Consider the following 24,471-nt stretch of genomic DNA (forward strand, 5'->3'; position numbering starts at 1 on the left):
TGCACTTCAACGTGAAATGAACTTTGATCACTTGTTTGTCAGAGGCTGCACCACTGTGCATGGCCTATTCACTCTGTGCTTGCTGCTTGCCGCACGCATGAAGATTAAGAGCCAATTCATTCAGTTGTCGACTGTCAGCCAACGCGCTCGCGGCTGTTGTGTGCTCTCGGCTCTCGGCTTTTGGCTCTCGGCTCTCGGCTGCTGTACAACAGACTGTGTTTGATTATTGCCGGGAATATGGCAATGGTTTGCTGAACAGAATTCAAAAATATCAATCCTCAATATCGGTAAAGAGCTCTAAAGTAATGTGTCGAAATATGTGCTATAAGCCAGTACAAGTGTTTGCAAAGAAAGAGAGAGATGTTGGCTTTAAGTGTTTTGAGCACGCGGTTGCTTATTAAGAAAGTCCGCCCGGTGAAGTGTCTTTGCCTCGGTTGTGCATCCTCCCGTGCGCTTTCGGAAGGTAGCGCAATTTGTAGTGACAGTTGGTCGGTGTGCATTCTTCCCTTCCGCATATGTGAGCGTGCGTGTGTGTGTGTATGTAACGAAATCAAAGCTGGAACCCGCCAGGGACTGAGACAGAGACAGAGACAGAGACAGGGAGAGGGACAGTTGGAGCCACCCTTCGGTCGGTTTCATGACATTTCCCAGTATGCTGGCTGCATATGAGTTAATATTTGTCTAGTTTTGTGTGCGTTTCCCTTTTGTCTTTTGACTTTTGAGATCTTTGTGCTTTGTCAGCGACTCATCGCCAGCATCCTGTCGCCTTTGTGTGAGAGCTTGCAACAAATAGCTCCACTTACACACCCTCGCGGAGTGGAACCCTTTAGCAGTGTGTAATGCACTTGCCTGCGATATTCGAGTGTATGTGTGTGAGTGTGTGTCTGTGCATCTAGTAAGTGGGTGGTTCCATTGCGCCGTAAAATATGCAATTAGAAGGACATCAAAGCATTATACCGCCAGCATTGAAGTACCAAGCCCCATCATTAGTGCGCAGCCGTGTGTACGTAGTACGTACCAAGTATGAAGTGTGTCAGTTTTTCAGTTTCAGTTTGTCAGTCTGCTTGAAGGCCCGCCCGAAGTCCTCTGTGCTTTCACATAATTTGTGTATATTCTTATAAATGCTGTTTTTTATTTTTTGTTTTGTTTTTGTTGTGCTCAGTTTTGACAAAATGTGGGCGACTCCGTCGCTGCCCCTTCTGGCAAGCCGCTTTATGCGCTGTCTTTATTCTTTAACACTTGCAAACGGGCGAACGCGAGGTCAATTGGCTTAATTAGTGTGTGACAGGGTCTGCGCGATGAGGGGGAATGCGGACGATGGGTTGTCTTTTCAGTGATGTTTCGACTCTTTTGGGATCCCAGCCCCGTCCAGTCCAGTCCAGTCCAGTCGAAACGCTTATACATTTGTGTTGCCAATGCATTGCTTAACGTTCCCATCTCATTATATTTGATAGATCATTCTCCATTATCTAAAACCAGAATATCACTTCAGGCGGTAGCCCCATTGAGTGGGTTCATCAGCAGAATATGTATATATATTGGAATATAGGCGTACCACTCCACATTTACGTAAGCCGACGCGCTCTGCGGCCATAGCAAGTGAGCTATTCGCGGTGACATCCGTTTCCTTCCGCCGATAAACTAATGGTTACGAAATGCACTAACGACAAGGACGTTAAGGGCAACCACAAACGCGCTTATCAGCAGCAAACAAACACAAACCACAAAAAACGGAAATCCAATCAAGTCAATAAAAAATGCGGCTGTCTTGCCTGTTGCTAGGCATTGCACTTGTAACGGTTAGTGTCAGTGCCCTAAAACAGGACCAGCAGCACCAGCAGCAGCAGAAGGAGATAGGCCACAGTAGGTGGGACGGCCACTTGCATACGGATCTTTATCCGCATCGACGCAATAAAATCTCCGACTTCAGAACCCAGACACAGTTACGAAGGGGGAAAAACAGTCGACCCACCACCAGCCAGAAGGACGCAGAGGAGGAGGAAGGCTACGACTGGATCGACGTGGATACCAGCGATGCTGATGACCACCCCAAGCTGGCCCTGGATCTTGCCACAGCGAGCACTGCTCCCCATGGTAAGTCGACAGCGCCTTATCAGTGCAACTATAGTATGAATGGTTGCCCGATTGCCCTTTTCCCGCTCGGAGCTTCAAACGAAACGTCTTATCAGCTGCTTGAGTTCGCACTGCCAGCTATTCATTGACTCAAATCTGGCCGATGACTTATTGCTCTGGCATCCTCAGTCACAAACAATAATACAGTGGAGCATCCATTAACCCATTCAGTAGACCGAAAATCTCACTCAAGGGAATACCCATTCAGAAAACCGCTTTGATTCCGTTCTACATACGTTTTCCACATAGTAAGTCTCACAGTTGCCAAGTTTTCTTTTCAAATTCAGCAGCTCTTTGCATAAATATGTTAACTATGTAAATGTAGTTTCGGTTAATGGGGGTTCTTTGAATGTTTTACGCCTAGAATAGGAAAAATGCTTGAAAAGTATTTAAAACGCTTGCTCAATGTCACAGAAATTCGATTAATCAGAGACATACGAAGATCTTGGAACGATATATGATGTACATATCTACATATATGTATATATATCCATATACACATATCTCTATTCAAATACGTCATGTGAATGTATCTCATCCGCTAGCCTAATCAAAGGCAATATACAAGAGAGAATGAAATGTTTTAATTGAAAGTGCCCGATGATGAGTAGCTATAAGCGTGCATGCGAGTATGTATGTGTGTATTCTGCGTATGTATGTGTGTCGAAAAGCAGTGGCGTATGCTGCAGTCAAAGGGGGACTCATCAGAATGTTTTGCATATGCCTTTATTGAATGTGCCAATACAACAAATTATTATTATTAAATGAATTCAATAAATTCAGTCATAAAACAATATGGTAATAATTATATAAACCTGGCGTTATATATTTTTGTAAATATTTTACAAAGTGAAGTGAAAGAAGAGAAATGCAATTGGAAGTGGTTTTTCTTACTATCTCTGGCCTCTCTCTACAGCCAGGTTCCATCATTGAACCATGTTGGACCGGGCGTGCGCCACTGTCTGCATGCGAAACGCCACATCCGACATCCGACATGCCACATGCGCATGTGTCTCAGTATTGTGTGTGAATCCAAATTGAAGCTGTGTTAAAGCCTTATTTAAACTACACTGGGAACGGCTGTTTTCTGCTGCAGGCGCCAGCATATTCCACATACATAAGCATATGGCGCCTCACCCCGAGCTGGTGCTCCAGCTCCAGCTCCAGCGCAACGGGGGTCGTCCTGACCAAACCACTTGCCATCAACACCAACACTTAATTTGCGCGCTGAAGTGAATAATGCCGAGAGTGTGATAAGTTTGTTAGATTTCCAATGAAATGTGATTTTATGGGCTGCGCATATTTGTCGTTGGCGGTGCTTAGCTGGCTATCGCTTGCAATTGCAAAAAGGGCTCTGCCCATCGGTGGACAGGCCCCGGGGTTGACGCCTCGCATGCCAATGCAGCTGAGTGTCGGCATCGGCATCGGCATCGGCATCGGCATTGTCATTGGCATTATCAATTCATTGACAGTCATTAGAAACGCTTTGCATACTAATAAATTCCGAGTGTCGGCGAGCTGTTCGCATTTAAGTATTGTTTATTTGTTTGACTTGTCTATAATAAATGGTAATCAAGCGATTATTTATGAATGCATTTTGAATAAAAGATGATCCATCCTCTTCGGTGGCCATGCCCCACCGTGGCAGGTTGATCCCCGCCTCTCGTCCCCGCCTGCGGCAAATCGTGGCAAATCTGAGCTCTATAAATTAGCTGCGGCATTTGACAGGCCTGCTTGGGTACCAAGAAATACGAAAATTAGCTAAAGTATCTGCTATTGAGACGTTTCCTTTATTTATAGGCTACATCTGCCTCATTGCTTGGGTGCTTCGGCCTGTGTTGACAGCTCCTAAGATCATTGGCCACACTCTGACTCTGACTATGACTATGACTGTGACTATGACTATGACAGACGCCGCGCGAAGACTGCGCAACTTTGCAACTGTAATAAAAATAGCACTTGACGAAGGAAAAATACAAATAGAATGGAAAGAAGCCGAACTGAACGAGTCGCTGACTTGCGAATACCCTGTATCTGATCAAACAAAGAACTCTTCTTTCACATATGCATAAGCATGCATAGATACATTACATTAGAAGATGCATATGCAGATGAATTCATCTATGCATGCTCAATTAGTGTATTTAGGGTGTAAGCACTAAGTGTTGCCTATCGAATGAGAATTGTTCACAGTTCTTACGAGCAACGATTCACGCATTTTAATTGTTAAAAAACTGTTTTGGAATCGAAATAAAAATGAAATGACGAAACAGCGCGTGGAAATCAAAAATGATTTCCCAAGACTTCAAAGTGAATGCTCTAAAATTAGTCATAAACCAAAAAGTGTCGCACTCGACTGGCAAAATAGAGGGGCATGCCAAAAATACGGGAGGTAGACGAGCGGCCGAAATGGGGGAAAGACGAGGAACTTGTGCCCGCGATGCCTGGCCCACAGCAATTGCACACACTTAATTAATGAGTTGTGCTTTTGATGTTTTGGGAACTTGAGCAGCTGGCCCCATCTCCGCCGGGACTGAGTCGAAATCCCCGCCCGCCCCTCACATTCGGCCGCCTCAGAGCATGTGACAAAAGCGACATTTTTCACGCACCCAACGAAACTCTTTGAGCCCGCTCCAGAGCGACTGCAAGTGCAACTGTCTCTGGGCTGTTAGGACGGATGACTAGGGTGAGGCATGTGGCGCACATGTTGCTCGCCAAAGTTCAACACCCAATGAGAAATCGCTAAATGATGCCAGCCAAGGCAATCTAAACGGCAAGTACTTAATAAGAGATCACTCAGACTACTCATTGGCAGTGCGCACATGCAACATCTACTCGCATGTGCGGCACACATATATGTATGTATGTGTAATGAGCACCTCTCTGGGTATTTGCATAGATAAGATGGGCAATCGGTGTGAATCGAACTAATTGTGCTTGGGTATTACGAAAGTCATCCACCAGAACGACAACGACAACGACAACAACAGCGACAACGAGATTGTGCTGCATGTGTCTTCTGTCTCACATGTCAAAAATGTCTCACATGCCAAAAGCAGCGGCTGCAAATCAGGCGAATTCGCGAGCTCTGCCACTTTTTGACAGCATTTTTAATGAGCTCGGAAGTGCATTTTACCAGCCGAGTCACTGTGAATATTTTCACAAGATCTTAAATTCCTTATCTTCCCAAAAACTTCTGATATATATCCACTCATTCTTCGACGAAGGAGAGCAGACATACACTAAAGAACTACCTAATTCCCTCTACGAATATATCGGCTTGTTGCTGCTGGTCTGCCTGCAATATCAGATATATGTATGTATATATAGTGCTTACCTGATAATATTTTACTCAAAGGCAACTTTGGTGTTTAGCCAATTGCAAATGAATGAATCATGTTGACTGATTTGTATTTTAATTGTATATTTGCAGATGTCTTCACGTGCTGCAACCAGGTCTTTGGCTCATGTCGCACAGCATGCGAGAACGTAAGTAGCTGGGATCGATGGCCCCGCCTCGCTATGCTTATGTTTATATGTATGATATGTATCGTTTGTTCGCCTCGGTAAGGTTCAACGAATCCCTGGTTTTTACATGAGTGTCTTGTGACATTGGTTGAATACATTATGTGAAAGATAGACACACACACATACACACACACGGGCATTGTGGCCAACGACTATTTTGATCAGTTGATAAGGCGAGAGACTACTGTGTCCGAACATTTCCTGGTATTTATGCCTATCGCAACGAGCTGCATACTAAACCAAGCGCCAGCGTGTTATAAATACAAGTTATTAGAATGCATTGTGCGCGATGGGCTCAGAAAAGTATTATGACAGCCAATTCATGACTCCAAGAAAGAACTTTGACAACTTCCGTTGCTGCTGATGTTGTTGTTGTTAATGCTGCAGCCTTGTCCCGAATGGAAATCCAGGCGCGAATAACTAGCTAATATTGCACAGATAGCTCGGACTCGAGCAATTACATTATTAATTAGCATCAGCCACAAACAGGTAATTGGCAACAAGACCAGCCAACGATCAACGACCAACCCAACCTGTTTGCCACTAAAACCCATTCATAAGTTTAAGCATTGGAGTAAAAACAAGGAGCGACCAGCTACGGTAAACTGAATATGTAATACTCTAGCAGAGAAGAAACCGAAACGATTTGCAATGCATGTCTTATATTCCATGCAATGTTAAGTTCATGTTTACATAGAGATTAAATCTCTAAAAACCTAGAATAAGCAAGGGCCAGAGACCAGAAAGTGCGAATTTATATAAAAGCCTCTAGTTACACTAGTCTTTATTTTAGATACTTAAATATTTCGAAAGTGAATACTATTGAATTATTTTTGCGTGTGGGTCTGAGAACTATTAAGGAGTATTTAAAAGATCGAACTGGATATAACCTTATAAAAACCTATTACAAGATGATTCTCTATCGCATTTAACAGTAGTTGAACAGAATCAAGCCGGACTATATAACTATATTGTTATGTCGTTAAATTGTTATTAGAGGCACATATACATATTTATGATATTTACAATACAGCCCCGTTCAGTTATTACACATATATGGATATACATTTGATATAGTGATAAGCACTGGAAAGAGCGTCCATAAGGCTACATATGAATTTCAGTTTATATATGTGTGTGTGTGTGTGTGAGTCGCACATAGAGCCAGTTACCTGTGCGGTTGCCGTTCCCGTCGCCGTTGCCGTTGCTATCTGCCTTGCCCCGCACTATTGTCGACCCGCAATCAAACCACTGACATCATTTAACTTTGTAATCATAACAATTTCTAAAACCAATTAGTTTGTGCAACAGTTTCTCGTTTGCTGCGGCAGAGAATGGCTTGAGCTTGAGTTTTTCATTTATGAATGCAAATGAAGGCATTAAATCTTTGCTTAAATTGAATCTGACAAAATGACAGCCAAAGGATAATACCTGTTCCCAGACCGGTTTAGCGCATTGGGTGCAGCGCAGCATCAGCAGCAGCACATCGAATGAACACCAGAAACCAAAACTGAAACCGAAGGAGGAGTCAAATCTACCCAAAAAAACGTGTGAAAAGTCGAGCCAGATTGCATCTTGCTGATAATTTCATATTATTGCTATTGACAAAATCACCCTCTTCAAGACTGATGAAGGTGTGCCCAGGCGATAATCGTTTAAAGTGCGTCTATCTAGATGCAAACATTTCTGAAAGACGTAGAACAAGTGTCCAATGAAACGAAGGACCTTGAGTGTACCTTACATTCATTGTAATTATATATGTATATATATATATATATAGATCCGAGCACGCCTATCTGTTGCAAGCCAAGACACTTCCTCTGCCCGAAGGAAGTTGGCCAATGGATACGATGTATATATGTAAATTGTGAATAGTGCGATGGCTTAGAGAGAGAGAGAGAGAGAGAGGAATAGGCGTTTTGTATCTTTAATAGACATCGACGGACTCAGATTACTATGGCAGATAAGCGGGCCGAATAATTTGTTGCTTCGGTATTGAAGTATTCTCGCCTTATTTATGAGGCGCTGGCTTGCCCTCACAAGCGAGCAACATCTCGAATGTAACATAATACACGAGCTGTGCGCGGAACAATGGAAGCGCTCAAACAAAGTGCAAGGTATATCGATACATTTTGGAAGTAGTGAATATTCCATGACAGAGATAGTATTTGATACAATATATATTGATATAATCGAACAATAAAATATAATATATAAAATATTAATGTTACAATATATTGTTTAATAGAACGATTCCAGCTGAGGATGAAGTATATTCATTTGAAAATGTAAGGGGCAGAGGAGAAGAGGGCAAGCGTATGCACGATTGAAATTTACTTTCTTACTGAGAGATTACAAAACAGAACAGAGAATGAAAGCAACGAATCAGACAATAGTTGGTATAGTGGATTAAATACGAAGCTTCTTGGGAGTGTATAAAAATATATGCGGCTGACAATGCCAATAAAACAATGGATATGGAATTATAAGATTAGAGATTGGCGAAAATAGAGAATCGTACAGAATGGCTTGAAATAGAAACGGCGAAAGGCGGTCAGCAAAATAGTAGAAGGGCCTGTAAGCTTATGGATCTTATGTCAAAGACAGGTGAAATAAAACTGACAGCCAACGGATCGATACCACCCAGAAACTAGGGATTACGTAAGCTACATGCTTCACGGCGGGCATGGCTTATGCGAATATGAGTCTATTAAATTGTAAAAAATTGTTTTTAAGCATTTGAAACAGCTTGATGTGGTATTAAGAAAGAATCGGAGTATACTGAGGGACTTAGCAATCAAGCTAGGAGGATCCCCAAATAAACACTTTATGAATAGAAATAGAATAATATTGAAAATGTATTGACGAGATGAGCAAATGTTGATCAACCTGAACAAGAAGAGAAAACATATATTTAGGTCTGTTCTAATATTTAATATAATTTTGACAGTAAGTATTATTTACTTTAAGATATCCTTGATTCAATTGGACTCTGGAAATGCACGTGAGGAGCCACGCACGGAATTGAGAAAGTATTGTGAGCTGCATCAACTGGACTTTTGGAGCTGTGTGAATCGCACACTGGAAGGTGAGTGAGATGGCAGTGCCTCCAGTACAAAGAGTGTTTCCTAAATGGCATTTGCAGCGGTTGACAGAGGTAAATCATGGTCCGGCCGTCGATGCTGCCAAGTGGCCGTTCTACCAAAGTGCAAAAACTCCTGCGCAACTGCGGCGGCCAGCCACGAGCTGATTGAAGTCTGCCGGCGCAGCGATGAGCAAGTGCTCTACGATTGCTTTGAGCACCAGGAGGCAGCCGACAGTTGTTGTGGCAAGGCGCGCACCTCCGAGTGCCTGCAGGTAAACAATATGCAATAAATAAGACGCACTGCCTCTACTACTTGGGTACTGTATACCCCAAGTCTCGCTTGGTGAGAGCAATGGGTCTCGTTTTTTACTGGGAGTTTTTTGAATGCAAAATTGAATGGTTTGGTCTTAATCTGATGTCTGGGAAGAAAATAGATTTGAAATTTATGCTAAATGGACCAGGTTCTAGAATGCAATCGGCAGACATTCATTTAAATTGGACAGCTAAGAAACGTGGAATGCTTTATTTCCATGCCGGAACGGAGATTCAATTGATTATGGAACGTAACAAGTATAAGTAAATTATAAATATTTACCTATACTGAATTAATACAGGCACCTATTTTTTTTTATCGAACACCCATTTTAACATACAATAGAGATAGCTTACTGTTTTATCATTTAATTTAAAGATAACGTTCGGAAGGAAAAATAACTGTCTGCAAAAATCTTGAACGTCATTTTATATATTTTAACAGATGCATATGTACACTTGCTCGCAGAACTCTGCGTACACATGCAAGCAAACCCATATTTGTACGTTTACATGTGTATAACATTTTATTTAGGACACATAAGGCAATACTTCTTTTTTTTTATAACATTTTTCATTCAATTATTAACATAAATATGTTTTTATTTTATTAGTAAAACTAAACCTAGTATGAAACAAGTAAGAAAGCTCTAGTCAAAACTGCTCGACTACGGGATCCCCTGAACCCTTCGAGCAAAATCTCTTTCAATCATTTTTCGCGTCTTTCTGCTTACACAAACACACACACGCATACGCACACACATACACACAGATTATGATTATAAATTATGATCATAACATGGATATACATGTATTTGCTAAAGCACAAGTCTCTAGTATTTGAAATACGCCTTTTACAAACTTAGAAGTGAGGGGGTGGATATAGTGGTGGGGGGGGGGGGGGTAAATTTTAAATTTTATGGTAGTATATAAATATACATTTAAAATTTGGAGACTCTATCTTTAAAGATGTAGGAGATATAATTTTATAACTGATTTTCGATAAGGTTTTTATCGATAAAAAAGAAAGGGATGAGGTATCGATTTTTTGTGTTAAACTCGATATCCGCGCTGAATATATGGACATTTAAAAAAAAAAATGAAGTCCCTAGCTCTTATATCTTCTAAAATCGACGCATTCAAACATACGGACAGACGGACGGACAGACAGACGGGCAGGGCCAAATCAACTCAGCTCGTCGCCCTGATTAAGAATATATATACTTTGTTTGATCTGCCATGCCTCCTTCTGCCTGTTACATACATTTCAACAAAACCATTATACCCTGATTTCCCATTGAAAATGGGTTTAGGGTATAAAAAGAAATATCGGTATACAGGTTGGAAGGCAAATACTACCGAGAAATTGGTCAAACTCATTCCCCGTGCCAAAGAGTCTACGACAATTATGTTTCATGGGGCTCCATATTGTCAAAGCCCCGTTCAGGTCGCCCACCCTTGCTCACGGAACGAGAGAAAAAACGTATCGTCCAATTGTCACCTCAGAATCCAATGATAACTGCTCTCCAAGGATGTCTGGAAGTTGAAGAACGTTTCTCCAAAACTGTTTCTGAAGAAACCGTTCGACGCACTTCGAAAAAGGCGGGCTATCATGGCCGAGTTGCACGTAGGAATCCCCATGTATCAGAGGTGAACAGGGAAAAGCGTATGGACTTTGTAAATGAGCACGTTTCCAAGCCATTTAGCTTCTAGAATAGGGTAATTTTTTCAGACGAGAGCAAGTTTTGCCTATTTGACATAAAAGGAAAGAAGCTAGTATGGAGAAAAAGCGGAACAGCGGACAAGGAAAATTTATTACCGACTGTGAAGCATGGTGGAGGTGGTGTAATCGTCTGGGGATGTATGACTGCCAGTGATGTTGGAAATCTCTCTTTTATAGAGTCAATAATGAACCACAATGTCCTAAATAAAATGTAATACACATGTAAACATAAAAATATGGGTTTTTTTTGCAAGTGTACACAGAGTTCTGCGAGCAAGTGTATATCATATGTAATTATATGCAAATCAATTCATTTCCGAAAATGTATTTCTGATTCGGAAAAGGAAATCAATGAAATATAATATTGGGCCTTAGCATCATTCAGATAAGTGAATCAAAATCAATTAGAAACCTTTATTTTTGTAATATGATTCTACTGATTAGAGCCTAAAACCTTGTTTGACTGTAAGCAATTGAGCTAAGATATTATTTATTTACGACAGGCTTGCCGAGAAGTCTTTGAGCCTCCGAATGAAACTGGATCCGCCTACTCCGATAGCAAATTGGTGGATGAGACATGTGGGGAACGGAATGCCGATGTGCTGCAATGCATTCACAATCACACGGATATGACTCCGCCGGTGGACATTGAGAAGTGTAAAGTGCACGTACGCCCACATATAAATGTTCTATGATTGATTTAGATTCTCGCCAATAGACTTGCCATGCTGCGAGTACAGCCACGAAGAGAAGTGCCATCAAACATGCACGAATGTGCTGCATGCATCCAAGTTGAAGCAGAGAGCCGAGCGCAGTGACGTGGTTTTTGCGCGCCTTGAGGCCGGCTGCGGACTCCCGATGCCCCATCTCCCCTTTTGGCAATGCTTCCTGACGGTGACTCGCAAGTTGTATGTACCCTCGCAGGAGGGAGGAACGAGGCAGTGGCGCCCCGAGCTGTCCTCCCAGGGAGCTGACAACGAGGACCCCAACAAACTGGGCATCGATGCAGCCAAGCGCCAGTGCTGCGAGCATGCCAGCAGCCACAAGTGCCGCCGCCTGTGCACCCAGATATTCACCAACGACTGGTGGGAGACACGTGCGAGCTTCGACACCGAGTGCTTGGAGCAGCCTGCTGAGATGGATCTAAGGCGCTGCATTGAGAGCGTAGACGCGCCCTGTGAGCTGGGCTGTCATGGACTGAGTTTTTGCAGCAATTTCAATGATCGGCCAACTCAGCTGTTTCGCAGCTGTTCGCCTGCACACGATGCGGCCGCTCGGGAAGATTTCTTGCTGTTGCAGCAGCGCGGCTTCATTCGTGTCTTGGGTCAGGAGCTTTACATAAAGAACACAACGCGCTGTGCCCCTGACAAGTGGAAAGCGCTGGTCTGCGCCTTACAGCTGCAGCCCTGCACCCGGCTTGGCCTGTACAATGGCATTTGCAGAGAGGATTGCACGGAGCTACTGGACGAGTGCCTGGATTGGACTAGACAGCCGCTGCGGCCCCAAGCGATTTGCGACCGACTGCAGCCGCCCACAGGGACTGATGACGGAGAAGAGCCAATGCCGTGCATATCACTACGTGGCTATTTGAAAGAGAGCGATCCAGCTGAAGTCTGGAGCGAGGGAGCGGGCAGGATGGACTTGGCAGTCAATTCACCCTGCGCCTCTAAGCCCTGCAATGCCAGCGAGGTATGTGTGCCCCAGCGAAACGGCAACCAAGGGTACTCCTGTGTTCCGGGATGCAGTCTGGGACAGGCCTCTGCGCTCAACGTGCCCTTCGGGGCATACGTCCGGGTGGGCAAAATGAGCACCCCCCGCAGTGGCATCGGTCTGGCGAGTGGTCAGCTGCTGACTGCGGAGCATGTGGTGTGCCGTTGTGGCATTCATGGCAACGTGGATCAGTGTCAACCGCTGCCCAGCTACACCCATGCGCACTGTGTGCTGCCGGGTGGGCGAAGCTTCCGACACGGCTCATCCTTTTACCTAGAGTGTAATCTGTGCAGCTGCTTTGCCGGTGAAATAACTTGCACCAAGCAGCAGTGCCGTCTGCCAGGCTACGTGGATGTGAGCTACACCAGCTTGCCGTGCAACTGTCCTGCCCACTACGTGCCCGTCTGTGGGACTAATGGCAACACCTATCCATCGGCTTGTGTGGCCAAGTGCCTGGGCTTGCTCGAGAACAGTTTTTTGTATGGAGCCTGTAATGCCCGCAATGCCTGTCAGGCACTCAGCTGTCCGTCCGGCACTCAGTGTCTGGAGAAGCGTCAAGTTTGCCTTTCCAGCATGCAGAGGCCGTGTCCACAATATATTTGCGGTAAGTGAAACTGTTCTAATAGAACAGATCAAGTTAAAGAGTTATATTCCGCCTCTGCTGCTATTGCAGTGAATGTCTCGTCTTCCGGCTGTGGGATTCACCACGGGAAGCAGCTGTGCGACACAGAGGGCAAGACTCACCAGAACGCCTGCTCCCTGCTGCAGGGTCACTTTCAGCTAGCCTATTGGGGAGCATGTCGGCCGGAGTACGGGGCGAGGAATGAGTTGTCCGAGCTAGTCTGCGGCACGAACGGTGTGACCTATCGGAGTAGCTCTGCTGCACTGGCCGACTTTGTGACTGTCGACTACGTGGGTCGTTGCCGCGAGGTTGGACTGCTTGTCAGCGACATGGGACAGCGCTGCAGGACGGTGCAATGCCCGAGCCTTCCCTCTAAGCATTGCTTACAGATCGTGCCGCCTGGGGCTTGTTGCCCGATCTGTGGCGGCGCCGCATTTCGGATCATATACTCCCGCAAACAACTGGACCGAGCCTATTATGCACTTCGCGGCCAGCACAGCTCTCTGCTGACTTTACATGGCATTCTGCAGGAGCTCGATCACTTGGTTCAAGTCAGCGACTGTCAGCTGACCGGCTTTCTCACCATGGAGGTGGGCATCTTTGTGGCGCTCGTCCCTCGTGGCCGGCCCACCTTACTGCAGGCAAAGGTGTGCGCTACAGAAGCGGAGAAAATTTCGGCCCTGATTAGCTCGCAATCACCACGGATTACTACAAATCTGGCGCTGTCCAGCCTGACTGTTTCCCATATGCTGGAGCCCAGTGTAAATGGCGGCGCATTAATGGCATCGCAGAAAATTGGCCTTTTGCTAATTGGACTTTTGATCAGCCGCAATATAGTATATATTTAAGTGTAATTTAAGATAATTGTACGGTCTTACAAATCAAGTGAATTCTTGGTGCCAAACATTTAGCAGTTAAGTTAGCAACCCCCATCGTGCCTTTAGCAGGTAGGGATTGACCCTCTTTATAATGTGATATTAGCAAAATTACTTGTTGAAATATATGGCGACTCACATTGAAGACATGGATACGAATATTATGGCTAAACATTAAATACCTGTAAGTTTCAATTGTACCGACCAAAGCAGTTATTTATCTATGATTACAGCTAGTCCAATGTAATGTCTTGCATCTGTAAAATAATAAAGCACACCAAATATGTATTTCGCTGCATTTTCGTTTTTCTTTTAAGTATAAAAGTTCTTTATTTCCCTTTCTGAACTTCATACATATTAATGGTATTTATTAACATTTAAGTGCAAGCCCTATGCCTTAAGAGACTTCCATTGGAACGACCTGCACACGTTCGGTGATCTCCAGATCCTTAAGTGTTGTGTGTAGGGTGGTGCCCTTTTTGAATCTGTAGTCCAACTGGCGTTCGCCCTTCTTGTTGGCTAGCTCGTAGTTCCGCAAATACTCAGTGCTGTCTTTGCGAATCACGCAGAGATCCACGTTGGATCCAGATCCAAGATCATTGAAGATACCAGAAGCAATAGCATCACGCACCAATTTTTTTCCCTCCTCCTCAGATAGATTGGGCTTCCAACGGCTCTCAAAAACGGTCATAGCTGCTAGCGAGCCTGATCCCATGGTTGCGTATGGCAATTTATCGGAGCTACCATGGGGATGAATGGAATATATGTGCGGTCCGTACTTATCGACACCACCCAAGACCAACGCAGCGCTAATGTGGCCCTGGTAACGGAACAACATCTGCTTTAGTATGTTGTTAGCACATACTACAGGCACCTGTCGCTCAGTGTTGAGCCGATGGAGCTCCAGCTGAGATGAGATTAAGTCTGTGGTCATCTCCGTATCAGCGGCAGTGCCGGCACCACAGCAGCTAAATCAACATATATATATGTATATATATTATATATGTAAGCATAGAGCTACTTACTAAATGTTTTTAGCCAGATAGTGGATCTTGGCGCAGTTTTTGTCAGATACAATGGGTCCCTCAGTGGCACGAGTGTCAGCTCCTAATATGACACCATCTTTGTAAATTATACCAACAATTGTGGTGCCAGTTTTCGTCATTGTAGGTGGCTTGAAGCCGCCTTGTATGAGGGCAGCATTGCTGAAATTATACAGATTACGTGAGTAAGTTAAACTAAGTGCAGTCACACAGTAATTTTACCGCCGGCAATTGTCGAAGTTGAAGCCAGCGCGGGGTAGATCTGGAGCAGTATCTAAAGTCATCTTGAATTAATATTTTATTTCTTTTAAAATCACAAACAGAATGACAGTGCAAATGACAGGCACAAATTGTTGTTTATCGAGAAGTTTTCACTTCGCATACTCTATGTTTGAGTATCGATAACAACTTATCGAGTTGCTTCGATGAATGCATCCCTGTGGTGAATATGCGACTTTTATTAATTTGTATATTTAAATAAATTATATACGCATATTGTTCTAATATTAAAGTAGATTATTTCAAGTAAGGTTTCAAAATATTGACACAGCTCAAATGTTATATTCACAGAGAAATTTTTACACATACATTTTTATTTCTTTGTATGGAAGTGCTACTCTTACTTTAGTCACGACAGTGACTGTAAAAATACTAATAGAATGGAAGAGTCGTTCTTCCTATATTCCAGACCAACAGATGTTAATATATTGCTGACTTGTTGTTTAAATAATAATTATATTATTGACTGAACTTCAATGGCTGCGGCAACAAAACTGTTAAAAAAATCATTGGTCGGTATTTCGCAAATACAGCAATACCGAAACATTGGTAAGTTATTTCGCACACACACGTTTTGAGTGCCGCATGCGGAAACTTTATGTAACGCCGGATGGGTTTTATTTAAGTATAAGTTTAAGTATAGTTTTGGTAAGTTAAAGTTTCATTAATCATTGGTAACTTCAAAACTTTAGCTAAATCAGCGATCAGTGCTTCAAATGGACATCGAAATGAACTTTTCAATCAAGAGTGGCGCCGTCAGCAGAATGCAGTTGGTCGAGTGGAGAAGATCGAAGTGCGTTATTTGGGTCTACCCGAGGACGTGACGTTGGTCATGAACAATAACATCTCGACTCCATTTAATTGCGCACAGCATTTAAGCGAGGGCCACTGCAAACGGAGTGCTTTAGCGTTAATAGACGGTAGTGTTCCCTGGGATATGCACAGGCCTCTGCAGGAATCCTGCACGCTGCAGCTCCTTAACTTTAACGTATCCGATCCGCATTTAGTTAACAAGTGAGTGAAACGAAATATCCGCATAGACACAGTCGACTAACAGTTTTATTTAATAATTAGAGCTTTTTGGCGCACCTGCAGCTTCATGCTAGGCGCTGCGCTGCAGAGGGTTTTTAAGCAGGAAGCTAATCTTCAATTACACAGCTTTCCGGGACCAAATAGTAAGTTTAAATATCAACACTACAGTTGAACAACATTTATCGATAATCATTTTCAGTTAAATCGGGAAGCTTTGTCCATGACATCGTGCTTGGCGTGCAAAACTGGGAGCCGACGAAAGCTGAAATGCGAGCCATTTCAGCCGAAATGGTTAAGCTGGCGGCACAGGATTTGCGCATTGAGCGCTTGGAGGTGGATCTGGATCTAGCAACAGAAATGTTCAAGGACTTACGTTATAAAAGCGAACAAATACCAAGTATTGCACAGCAACATCAGAATCGCGTAACGCTTTATCGCCTTGGCGACCATATTGACATTTCACGTGGTCCGATGGTAGCGTCCACCCGTTTCCTTGGAAAATGCACTGTGTTAGCGGCGCACAAGTTGGCCAATGAAGGTGCATCGGACGCGTTTTACCGAGTACAAGGTGTGGCCCTTCCCGCCGGCTTTGCACTAAATCACTTTGCATACGGCTTGCTGGAGCAGCGTGCCCAGAAGTTGGTCAGTCTGTGAAAATCGACTCCTTACACTCAGTAATCGTCTTTATATTACTCTTTGCAGAACCCCGCTCGTTTGCCCAACGAACCCTTTGAGGAACAGCGACAAATGCAATTATCTTAAAATGAAAGCTTAGTACATATATTCACAAGAGGTTCTTTAATATTTAAAGCTATAGTCTATAAAAATGGTTACCATATACATTAAAGATCGTTATAAAGAGCTTAACAGTAAATATTGATACAAATTAGGTATTTTTTTGAACTTCTCTAAGCTGTACACAAAAATACCTCTTAATTGGCACATATATTTATTGCATATTATAATTAATATTGTTTAGTTTAAATTCCTGGTCGATATTATAAATTAACCGGATCGGCAATGGTCATTCAATGGAACACACAACCAAATATAATGTTTATATTATATACTACATATAGTTTTGTACGGATTAGCTGTTAAGGTTTCATCTATCTCTCAAGACTTTAGTGAAAGCAAGGAGAAACCGTGTTACGACTCAACTGGCATTTAAAAGGTCAGGTATATTTTAGTCAATGGAACACGAACAGACAAATATAATGTGTAAAACAAATATTTAATGTATACTATTAACTAATCAACCAATCGCATGTTCATTAGTGTTTGGGCTAGTTTAACCGCGATTGTTTTCCATACTGATTTTAGTTAAATTCCTTAACAATCTTATGTTGCCACTTTAGTTTTTGGATGATTGAGATTCTAATACTGTGAGACAGTGAGGGACCTATAAACTTTTAAATAAACCCTCCAAATCGTGCTCATTGATTGCAATGATTAACATTATGGCTCCTCCCAGGAAAATGCCTAATATTTGAATGAGAATGCCTTTTGGGTCGTTGGCTTGGTCGGGATTGTGAGCCACGCTCATCGTTGGCACCAGATCGGCAAATGCTATGTACAGGAAGGATCCCGCAGTTGCCGCATAGATCCACTGTGTCATGTCGTTGCCAATACCGACAAGCAGCAGGCCAACGGACATACCCACAAAACTCAGCACCGAACTGACAATGTTCATATAGACGGCGCGACGTATGGATACGCCCGTTTGTAAAAGCAAAGCAAAGTCGCCCAGCTCGTGGGGCAGTTCATGGCATAGGACGGCAAAGGCAGTGGCCAGCCCTGTGACGGGATCGCTGGCAAAGGCGGCTCCTATGGCCAGGCCATCGGTAAGATTGTGGAGTCCGTCCCCAATGATGACCATGAATGCCACTGGGGTTAGTGGGCGATTTGGAGACTTCTGATCCTCCTTTGCCTCGTGCAGCATGACATTCAGCTCGCGCGGTGCCTGCGCCTCGAGTGTTGCCTGTACTTTGTCCACATCTTTGTGTGTGCTGTGCGTGTTCGGGCGCGTGTGAGTGTGTGCGTGACCGTGTCCATGACTATGGCTGTGCCCATGGCCAGCCTTATCGCCTTTTAAAATCGGGATGAGGTTTTCCAGCATATACATGAACAAGGCTGCAAGAAAAGCACTGCCGCAAAGCAAAGCTGCCTCCGTGCTGTGCTTGTGGTCGCGATCCTTGTCCGTCAAGCGAATCGTCTCCAATGCATGCTCGTGCTTCTCCTCCTTGAAGAGGGCATGTGGCAGCAGATGCATAAAGGCGTCTCCCGCAAGGGTGCCAACAGCTATCGCCACCAGGAACTTGAGTATCTTCTGATAAGCCATCGTCTTCATCAGCGGCACGAGCAGAATGCCCAGGAGTCCGCAAGCTTTGAAGGAAGGTTGCTTAGTGATTTGAGCGATTTGAAACATTAATGCGATATTCACCTGAGAGCACAAACATGGAGATGCTTGCATATATCCAAGCTGTGAACAGTTAAGTATTATAATACAATCTGACTTCCTCTACAGAGACTTACCATTCCAAATCCTCTGTCCTCTGTCCATCTCAGAATGCTTTGGATGAGGCGCCGGCTGAATGCAAACTCCATTGTCAATCTGTGCCAGCAGCGCTGGGCACAGCTTCATGAATGCGCCGGGTGTGATTCGAACGTTGTTGATGAACTCATTGTACTCCTCCTCCCAATTGTGCTCCTCCGTCCTGACAATCTGCCTGTACCGTGTGCCGCGGTGCAGATCGTTGTGATCCACAATCAGCGTCAGCAGCGACTTTGGCGACAGGCATGTGGCCTCAGGGAACGGTTCTCCATCGATAGCAGCTGCAGACGCCAAAAAGTTAGTTTTTTCATTTAAATAGGGCTTTCCTACCATCTCTATTCCAGCTTCCTTTAAATCAACATTATGGAAAAAGCTTGAGAAAAGTAAACATCAGCCTTGAGTGAAATATTGTCTTGACTTAATTATTGAATTTTGAAAGGCACCATAGTACCCGATCAGAGTATACCCAAATATCGTGATACACTGCATTTAAGTTATTCATGCATCAATTTTAGAAAATGTATATCATATATGAACGCACGCTTTTCACAAGAGCTATATAAATCACACCTGAGCCAGGTAACGGTTAATTTAAAAATGCCTCCGATTTTTTCAATGAGATGTCTAGTCAAAATGGGCAGATATACACAATTATAAAACGCACGGTAAAAGATCAACAGTTATGGCGCGTTTTTCATTTCCTCCATCATTATAGGTTCGCGTTTATAGTCCCGGATGATGTGTTTACAAGTATGGGGATCGTTTTACTGACTTTTTGTTGACATTGCTTTAACACTTTCAACGATATGTCTCGACGAATACATATCCATACACAACACCTCTATAAGTAAACGCAAAACTGTAGATATAAATTATCTGTATTTATCTGGAATTAACTCTTTACTGTAAGGAAATAGTGCACTCAGCCCCACATTACGTGGATCTAACTTGACTAGAGACAGAGATATAGATTACGATCTGGATGCCAGTCGAGAGAACAAATAAACATGTTTTTACTTTTTGTGTTTTTGTATTCGCCTCGTAATTAAATATGAAATTGAAGGGAGAAGGGAGACCTTCCTTAGCGTTCCTATTTGTATTTAAGTAATCTATTACCAAATGGGGATTTACAGAGTGCATCAGATTATTAGATACTGTTTATATAGTTTTGGCACGATTAATAGCAAGACAATACCACAATATACTATATTTAAGTGGGACAATAGTACACCTCTATCACATTTAGAATTACGTGTACATATTTCACCTTAGTCTCATTAAAGTGGATTGACATATTGACAGTCAGGCGGATGCTTCCAAGATCAATATAGTTTTCTTTTCCTTATCCGTCTACCTAGTATACCCGTTAAGAAACCGTTCGTATACTTAGTTGGGGAGGAAGAACATGCCAGCTTATAATTGTCGTTTAAGTTCTCATTTAGACTCATTGTGTGCTCATTGTCGTGGGTACCTTGCACTTTTCCATTGTCAAGCGCTCCACTAGATTGTGGTGGGAATATTTGTCGTATACTGGATTCACGGATACGCATACATATATATATATATATATATATAGTAAACAAGAAACAAGCTTATGGCTTAAGCCATTCGACTGACTCACAGGGCCAAATAAAATTTTAGGCAAATAGCATTTACTTATTTGCTAGATAAGTAGAGCTCATCTTATCTCATCCATCCGACAAAATGCAAGTGTAGCTGCTTACCACTGCTCTCCCTGGGGTGCCGATGCTTGGGATCGTGCATCTCTCGGAATTCAATCAGAGGGACATCATCAATGGAGTTCTTTTCGCTATTTTCGTCCTTCTTATGCAGCTGATTGATATACAGCAACACGTCGTTGGAGGCGTCATCAGTGATGGAATAGGTTGAGTTAATCTTCAGCTTGGTGCTGTTGTAACCTTCCGGCCGGTGTTCTTCTATCGTATGCGTAGGACCGAATTCGATATGCCCAAGGCCCAAACTGTACATCAAGTGCTCCAAGCCCTATGTATATATTTGAAATTAGTGGAATTAGTAATTTTTTATGTAATATAAATTACGTCCTTCATGTCGTAAAATTTAATAATAAATTTGCTGAGCAGTATTTTATTCGGCTTGATCTTTTCGGTTTGCTAACGATGCTTTTAACAATTGACTATTAAGAAAACTAATAATTTTGGCAAAAAAAAATTCAAAATGCGCTCAGATACACATTATACGTATTCAAAGTGTTGATTCTATTTACTGGCGAAATATTTGATTATGCGGGGTCACGTGTTAACTGTGGATGCTCGAGAATCTCACAAAAATCAAAATAATTACCTGATTTACTTGTCACCGAGCAAAGCAATTATATTTACATGTCTATGCACGCCTCCTCTTACATATTAATGATGGAAAATTGAATGAGGCTGGGCACGTTCACAATGGACTTGACAGTGCCTGTCCATTGGCATGGGCCTAGGGCGGGTGGCCTGTCTGTTAGCAGCTGAGATAGTAGCTCAGCTATTATTTAATAATATCGTTTAGGACACAGAATACCATTTGAGATCAAGCCCCTCAAGCCCCACAAGAAAACGTAAAAGTTTTTGGCGGCAATCCACAGCTGACTGGGTTTTTTAAGCAGTTGCTTTGTATGTAAAGTCTGTCAATCAAATTAAGTAAACACGCGCTCAGTCCATAAACAAAAATAAAAACAAATAGTTGGAGTACTATATTTTGAGATGGTATACTGAAACATACCCTGTAAACATATTCTGTCTTTATAAATTATATGTTAATATCTACTCGATTGATAGCCCTACATGTATCTGTATTATAGATAAATAGATACATTTACATAATAGTATATGGATCAACCTATGGATCCTTTTGGAAGATATCTGTTCATCCCCTTTAATTTATTTAACAGCTTATTATAATTCGGTGCAGTTTCATACAGGGTATACGAAATGCAGTAACTCTAACCTCGCTGCCGATATTAGTGGACCACTGAGGCCACCGCCGTTTCACTTTCATTCAGAAAATTCTATGCCAAGAGCTCGTTGACTATTGTCGCCGGGACACGCGTTACCCAGCAATGGTGGCTCGAGCTTATGGTCGCTTAGTTGGCATGCCGCATACGTAACGAGGCTTTCATTTAAGTGCATAGAGGTATTGCGTAGTGTCGCCGGCGACGTCTACGCATGAGTAATGCCAATTGATTGGAGTTGGATGAATACCTTATGGTCGGGTATTAGCATCGCCAACAAGCAGGTGCCTAATGCACCAATACATAGAGCCACACCACACATACTTCGCAATATATATTCATATATTATAAGTACTGACAACACGAATGTATTATGGTCAAAGGCTATTGCCTCATTCTGCCCATTCATTATATGCTTACGAAAAAATAGGTAAAAATAATTATATTCAAATTATTTGGACGAATAAAATTGATGACACCCGAATTTATATATAGTATCAACAATTTGTATAATTATATTTTCGAAATAGTCCGAAGCTCTTCCAACGAATACAAACAGAGTGTGATATGCGTGTTGATACTAAACTCGCTGATATGGTATCTCTGCTGGCCTTATCGATGTCTAAAATCATAGTAATAATCATACCGTTCTCAAGTAAAGGAATAACAGATTAAGGGAGGCAAACAAAAGGTTATTATTATTTGCCTTACTTAAATATGTTTTAGTAAACGTTGTTGATGATATTCTACTCTAACAGCATTTCTGTTTGACAATTGATGAGGAATGTCTATAAAATTACAATCAATCTGAAAGTTTAGAGATAATTTTAAAACTTATTTTCTTTAATTGATATAAAATAAGAGCAAATTACGTTATTTTAAATTAAATTTGAGAAGAACAGGGTACAGCATAACAAAGTATATAATGGGATAAATTGACTTCTTTGCTAGAAGGAGAGGCAATCCGTCCTATTTCTTTTATTTGTTCTTTATTATTTTGATAATGTCAACTATTTAGTGTCACAAGCTTTGCATCACATCGCACACAGCATAAGCCGTTGCGCCTTAATACTCAGAAGTGATTTGTATATGGGAGGCTTTTTATGATTCGTACTTACAATACATACATGTGCATATCTTAGTGAATGGGCAACCGACTCTTCATAACTATAACATGTGTATCGCGATATATCTGAATGTGTCTGTCTTTGTGCGCGCTTGCCGGAATGTTTGCCAGACGAGTGATAAGAATATGTCAAGATTTTGATTAAATTTATGATACTGTTAATGCTAAGAGTACATGACTAGCGTCTGACTACGGTTCGACGTTCGTTGCTCCGCGTACCTAAGAATGGGAATAAAGATACTATTACTGCGACGATTACTAAAGCCGAAGCCTAGTATTTAGTATCTAGTTCTGCATTTTAACTGGCACACGTTTATGTAACGAACAATCACACAAATAATGCCTCTGGGATATCCGAGACAAGGTTTCAGATTTCACTCCCAATAAAGTGTCGGTCATTGAAGACTTTTAACCGTTTTGGAAACCGCCAGCCAATGTGATAAACAGTGAAAATATAGAAATTACCTACAATCTTTGACACGTCGAATAGTGCATACTCTTTGAGAGATGATAGATGAGAGTGAGAACAGATTATAGCTTCATAAAATTTTGCTACTAACGGTTTTATTATTGCACAAATTTGTAATTGGTCCTGTATTACATCAAATAGTATTAAAAAAAATAATAAAGAAGAACTGAATTTACTTATTATTGCCCATGACTATTATAAGAACAAGAACTGAAAATGTTTCCGAAAGTGAGGGAAACACTTGAGTGATTGACTCATCTCTTAAGAATAATCAACTAAACTTTCTTTAAATTCTTTGCATTAAAAATGGGCTGTTGCGTATGTTTTTAGCAAAGCTGCAAACATACAATTCACAAGCAAGCGTTGCATAGCAAATATGATTTAGCACAAATACATGACCTAGACCCGTGTAAAACTTAAAAACTTCACAGATATATCCATGTAGCTATAAACTGTTTGAATTGGATTAATTAAAAACATTCGGACATAGTTGGGGCACTTTGTTTGACTTTACCTCAAAGCTTATGGTATTGCCACTGCCATACTTTTCAAATATCTGCGTCACATAACGATTATATTCGGACGATGCGTAAATCGTGGTACCCCAAAAAAGCCCGACGAACAGGTAAAGACCGATTGGCTTCAGCGCCATTGCAAATAGTTTCAAAAGTTTATCACTTTAAAGAACACTTTTTACTTTCGCGATTTGTGCCGAACAATTAGTACGCTGCTCTGCTCATTTCAAAGGCGCTCTCAATTTAAATGCCAGAGTCGGAACGCAACCGTCAGTAATCCCGGTTGGCTGTCTATTGAGCGACCATCTTGCCAGTGCAGCGCTTTTGTACTGATCTCAGCAATCGCAATCGCAATCCACTCGCTTCTCAGCGCTCGTCGCATTTATAACTGTTGTCGGTTGTTTGGCAAGCTTTCGAAATTTCGAGAGCTTTTACTGGTGCCTACCGATATTTACCTTGGGCTTTTAAATGCAGATAAAAGCTGTATGATTTTG

General features: G+C 42.3%; 4 protein-coding genes across 17 annotated transcripts; 2 read left to right on the top strand and 2 right to left on the bottom strand.

The window, feature by feature from the left end:
• The first annotated feature begins 120 nt into the window (after window positions 1-120).
• Window positions 121-14,276, top strand: Reck (Reversion-inducing-cysteine-rich protein with kazal motifs). 12 transcript variants are annotated; one of them, XM_089469163.1, is made up of 8 exons: window positions 121-488; window positions 1,493-2,094; window positions 5,567-5,622; window positions 8,632-8,749; window positions 8,807-9,018; window positions 11,285-11,438; window positions 11,500-13,095; window positions 13,165-14,276. In XM_089469163.1, the coding sequence occupies exons 2-8, from the start codon at window positions 1,758-1,760 to the stop codon at window positions 13,959-13,961; spliced, it is 3,270 nt and encodes a 1,089-aa protein (XP_089325289.1). In that variant the 5' UTR covers window positions 121-488; window positions 1,493-1,757; the 3' UTR covers window positions 13,962-14,276. The 12 variants fall into 12 exon arrangements, with proteins under 12 accessions (XP_089325289.1, XP_089325287.1, XP_089325291.1 ...); XM_089469161.1 differs by having other exon boundaries at window positions 121-463; window positions 1,455-2,094; XM_089469165.1 differs by having other exon boundaries at window positions 121-463.
• Window positions 14,277-14,286: 10 nt separating this feature from the next.
• On the bottom strand, window positions 14,287-15,421 carry Prosbeta2 (Proteasome beta2 subunit). Its single transcript, XM_018007872.2, has 3 exons — window positions 15,254-15,421; window positions 15,014-15,193; window positions 14,287-14,956 (listed from the first exon to the last, which is right to left on the bottom strand). The coding sequence occupies exons 1-3, from the start codon at window positions 15,313-15,315 to the stop codon at window positions 14,386-14,388; spliced, it is 813 nt and encodes a 270-aa protein (XP_017863361.1). The 5' UTR covers window positions 15,316-15,421; the 3' UTR covers window positions 14,287-14,385.
• A 233-nt stretch (window positions 15,422-15,654) lies between these two features.
• mRpL39 (mitochondrial ribosomal protein L39) lies at window positions 15,655-17,216 on the top strand. Of its 2 annotated transcripts, none has more exons than XM_089469183.1 (5): window positions 15,655-15,859; window positions 16,003-16,324; window positions 16,385-16,485; window positions 16,542-16,980; window positions 17,045-17,216. In XM_089469183.1, the coding sequence occupies exons 1-5, from the start codon at window positions 15,787-15,789 to the stop codon at window positions 17,115-17,117; spliced, it is 1,008 nt and encodes a 335-aa protein (XP_089325309.1). In that variant the 5' UTR covers window positions 15,655-15,786; the 3' UTR covers window positions 17,118-17,216. The 2 variants fall into 2 exon arrangements, with proteins under 2 accessions (XP_089325309.1, XP_017863359.1); XM_018007870.2 differs by having other exon boundaries at window positions 15,658-15,859; window positions 16,542-16,984.
• Zip71B (Zinc/iron regulated transporter-related protein 71B) lies at window positions 17,122-24,344 on the bottom strand. Of its 2 annotated transcripts, XM_018007867.2 has the most exons (5): window positions 23,977-24,344; window positions 20,621-20,900; window positions 18,878-19,177; window positions 18,786-18,824; window positions 17,122-18,727 (listed from the first exon to the last, which is right to left on the bottom strand). In XM_018007867.2, exons 1-5 carry the CDS (start codon window positions 24,112-24,114, stop codon window positions 17,745-17,747), a joined length of 1,740 nt encoding a protein of 579 aa, XP_017863356.1. In that variant the 5' UTR covers window positions 24,115-24,344; the 3' UTR covers window positions 17,122-17,744. The 2 variants fall into 2 exon arrangements, with proteins under 2 accessions (XP_017863356.1, XP_089325306.1); XM_089469180.1 differs by lacking the exons at window positions 20,621-20,900; window positions 23,977-24,344 and adding an exon at window positions 20,164-20,600 and having other exon boundaries at window positions 18,878-19,244.
• Window positions 24,345-24,471: the final 127 nt, after the last annotated feature.

Source organism: Drosophila arizonae, chromosome 4 (genome assembly GCF_054131065.1).
Source record: "Drosophila arizonae isolate 15081-1271.41 chromosome 4, UAZ_ARI_1.0, whole genome shotgun sequence".
NCBI lineage: Eukaryota > Metazoa > Arthropoda > Insecta > Diptera > Drosophilidae > Drosophila > Drosophila arizonae.

What these genes read in the sequence shown, in the direction of transcription:
- Reck (XM_018007866.2), top strand. Translation starts at nt 1,758, where the DNA reads ATGCGGCTGTCTTGCCTGTTGCTAGGCATTGCACTTGTAACGGTTAGT. An exon ending in GCACCTCCGAGTGCCTGCAG is followed by an intron (nt 9,019 to 11,284) that starts GTAAACAATATG and finishes TATTTACGACAG; the next exon opens with GCTTGCCGAGAAGTCTTTGA. An exon ending in GCCGGTGGACATTGAGAAGT is followed by an intron (nt 11,439 to 11,499) that starts GTAAAGTGCACG and finishes TCTCGCCAATAG; the next exon opens with ACTTGCCATGCTGCGAGTAC.
- mRpL39 (XM_089469183.1), top strand. Translation starts at nt 15,787, where the DNA reads ATGGCTGCGGCAACAAAACTGTTAAAAAAATCATTGGTCGGTATTTCG. An exon ending in ACAGCAATACCGAAACATTG is followed by an intron (nt 15,860 to 16,002) that starts GTAAGTTATTTC and finishes TCAAAACTTTAG; the next exon opens with CTAAATCAGCGATCAGTGCT. An exon ending in GATCCGCATTTAGTTAACAA is followed by an intron (nt 16,325 to 16,384) that starts GTGAGTGAAACG and finishes TTTAATAATTAG; the next exon opens with AGCTTTTTGGCGCACCTGCA.
- Zip71B (XM_018007867.2), bottom strand. Translation starts at nt 24,114, where the DNA reads ATGGCGCTGAAGCCAATCGGTCTTTACCTGTTCGTCGGGCTTTTTTGG. An exon ending in AGGACAGAGGATTTGGAATG is followed by an intron (nt 18,825 to 18,877) that starts GTAAGTCTCTGT and finishes AACTGTTCACAG; the next exon opens with CTTGGATATATGCAAGCATC. An exon ending in CTCCATGTTTGTGCTCTCAG is followed by an intron (nt 18,728 to 18,785) that starts GTGAATATCGCA and finishes CTTCCTTCAAAG; the next exon opens with CTTGCGGACTCCTGGGCATT.
- Prosbeta2 (XM_018007872.2), bottom strand. Translation starts at nt 15,315, where the DNA reads ATGACTTTAGATACTGCTCCAGATCTACCCCGCGCTGGCTTCAACTTC. An exon ending in AACTTCGACAATTGCCGGCG is followed by an intron (nt 15,194 to 15,253) that starts GTAAAATTACTG and finishes GTATAATTTCAG; the next exon opens with CAATGCTGCCCTCATACAAG. An exon ending in TATCTGGCTAAAAACATTTA is followed by an intron (nt 14,957 to 15,013) that starts GTAAGTAGCTCT and finishes ATGTTGATTTAG; the next exon opens with CTGCTGTGGTGCCGGCACTG.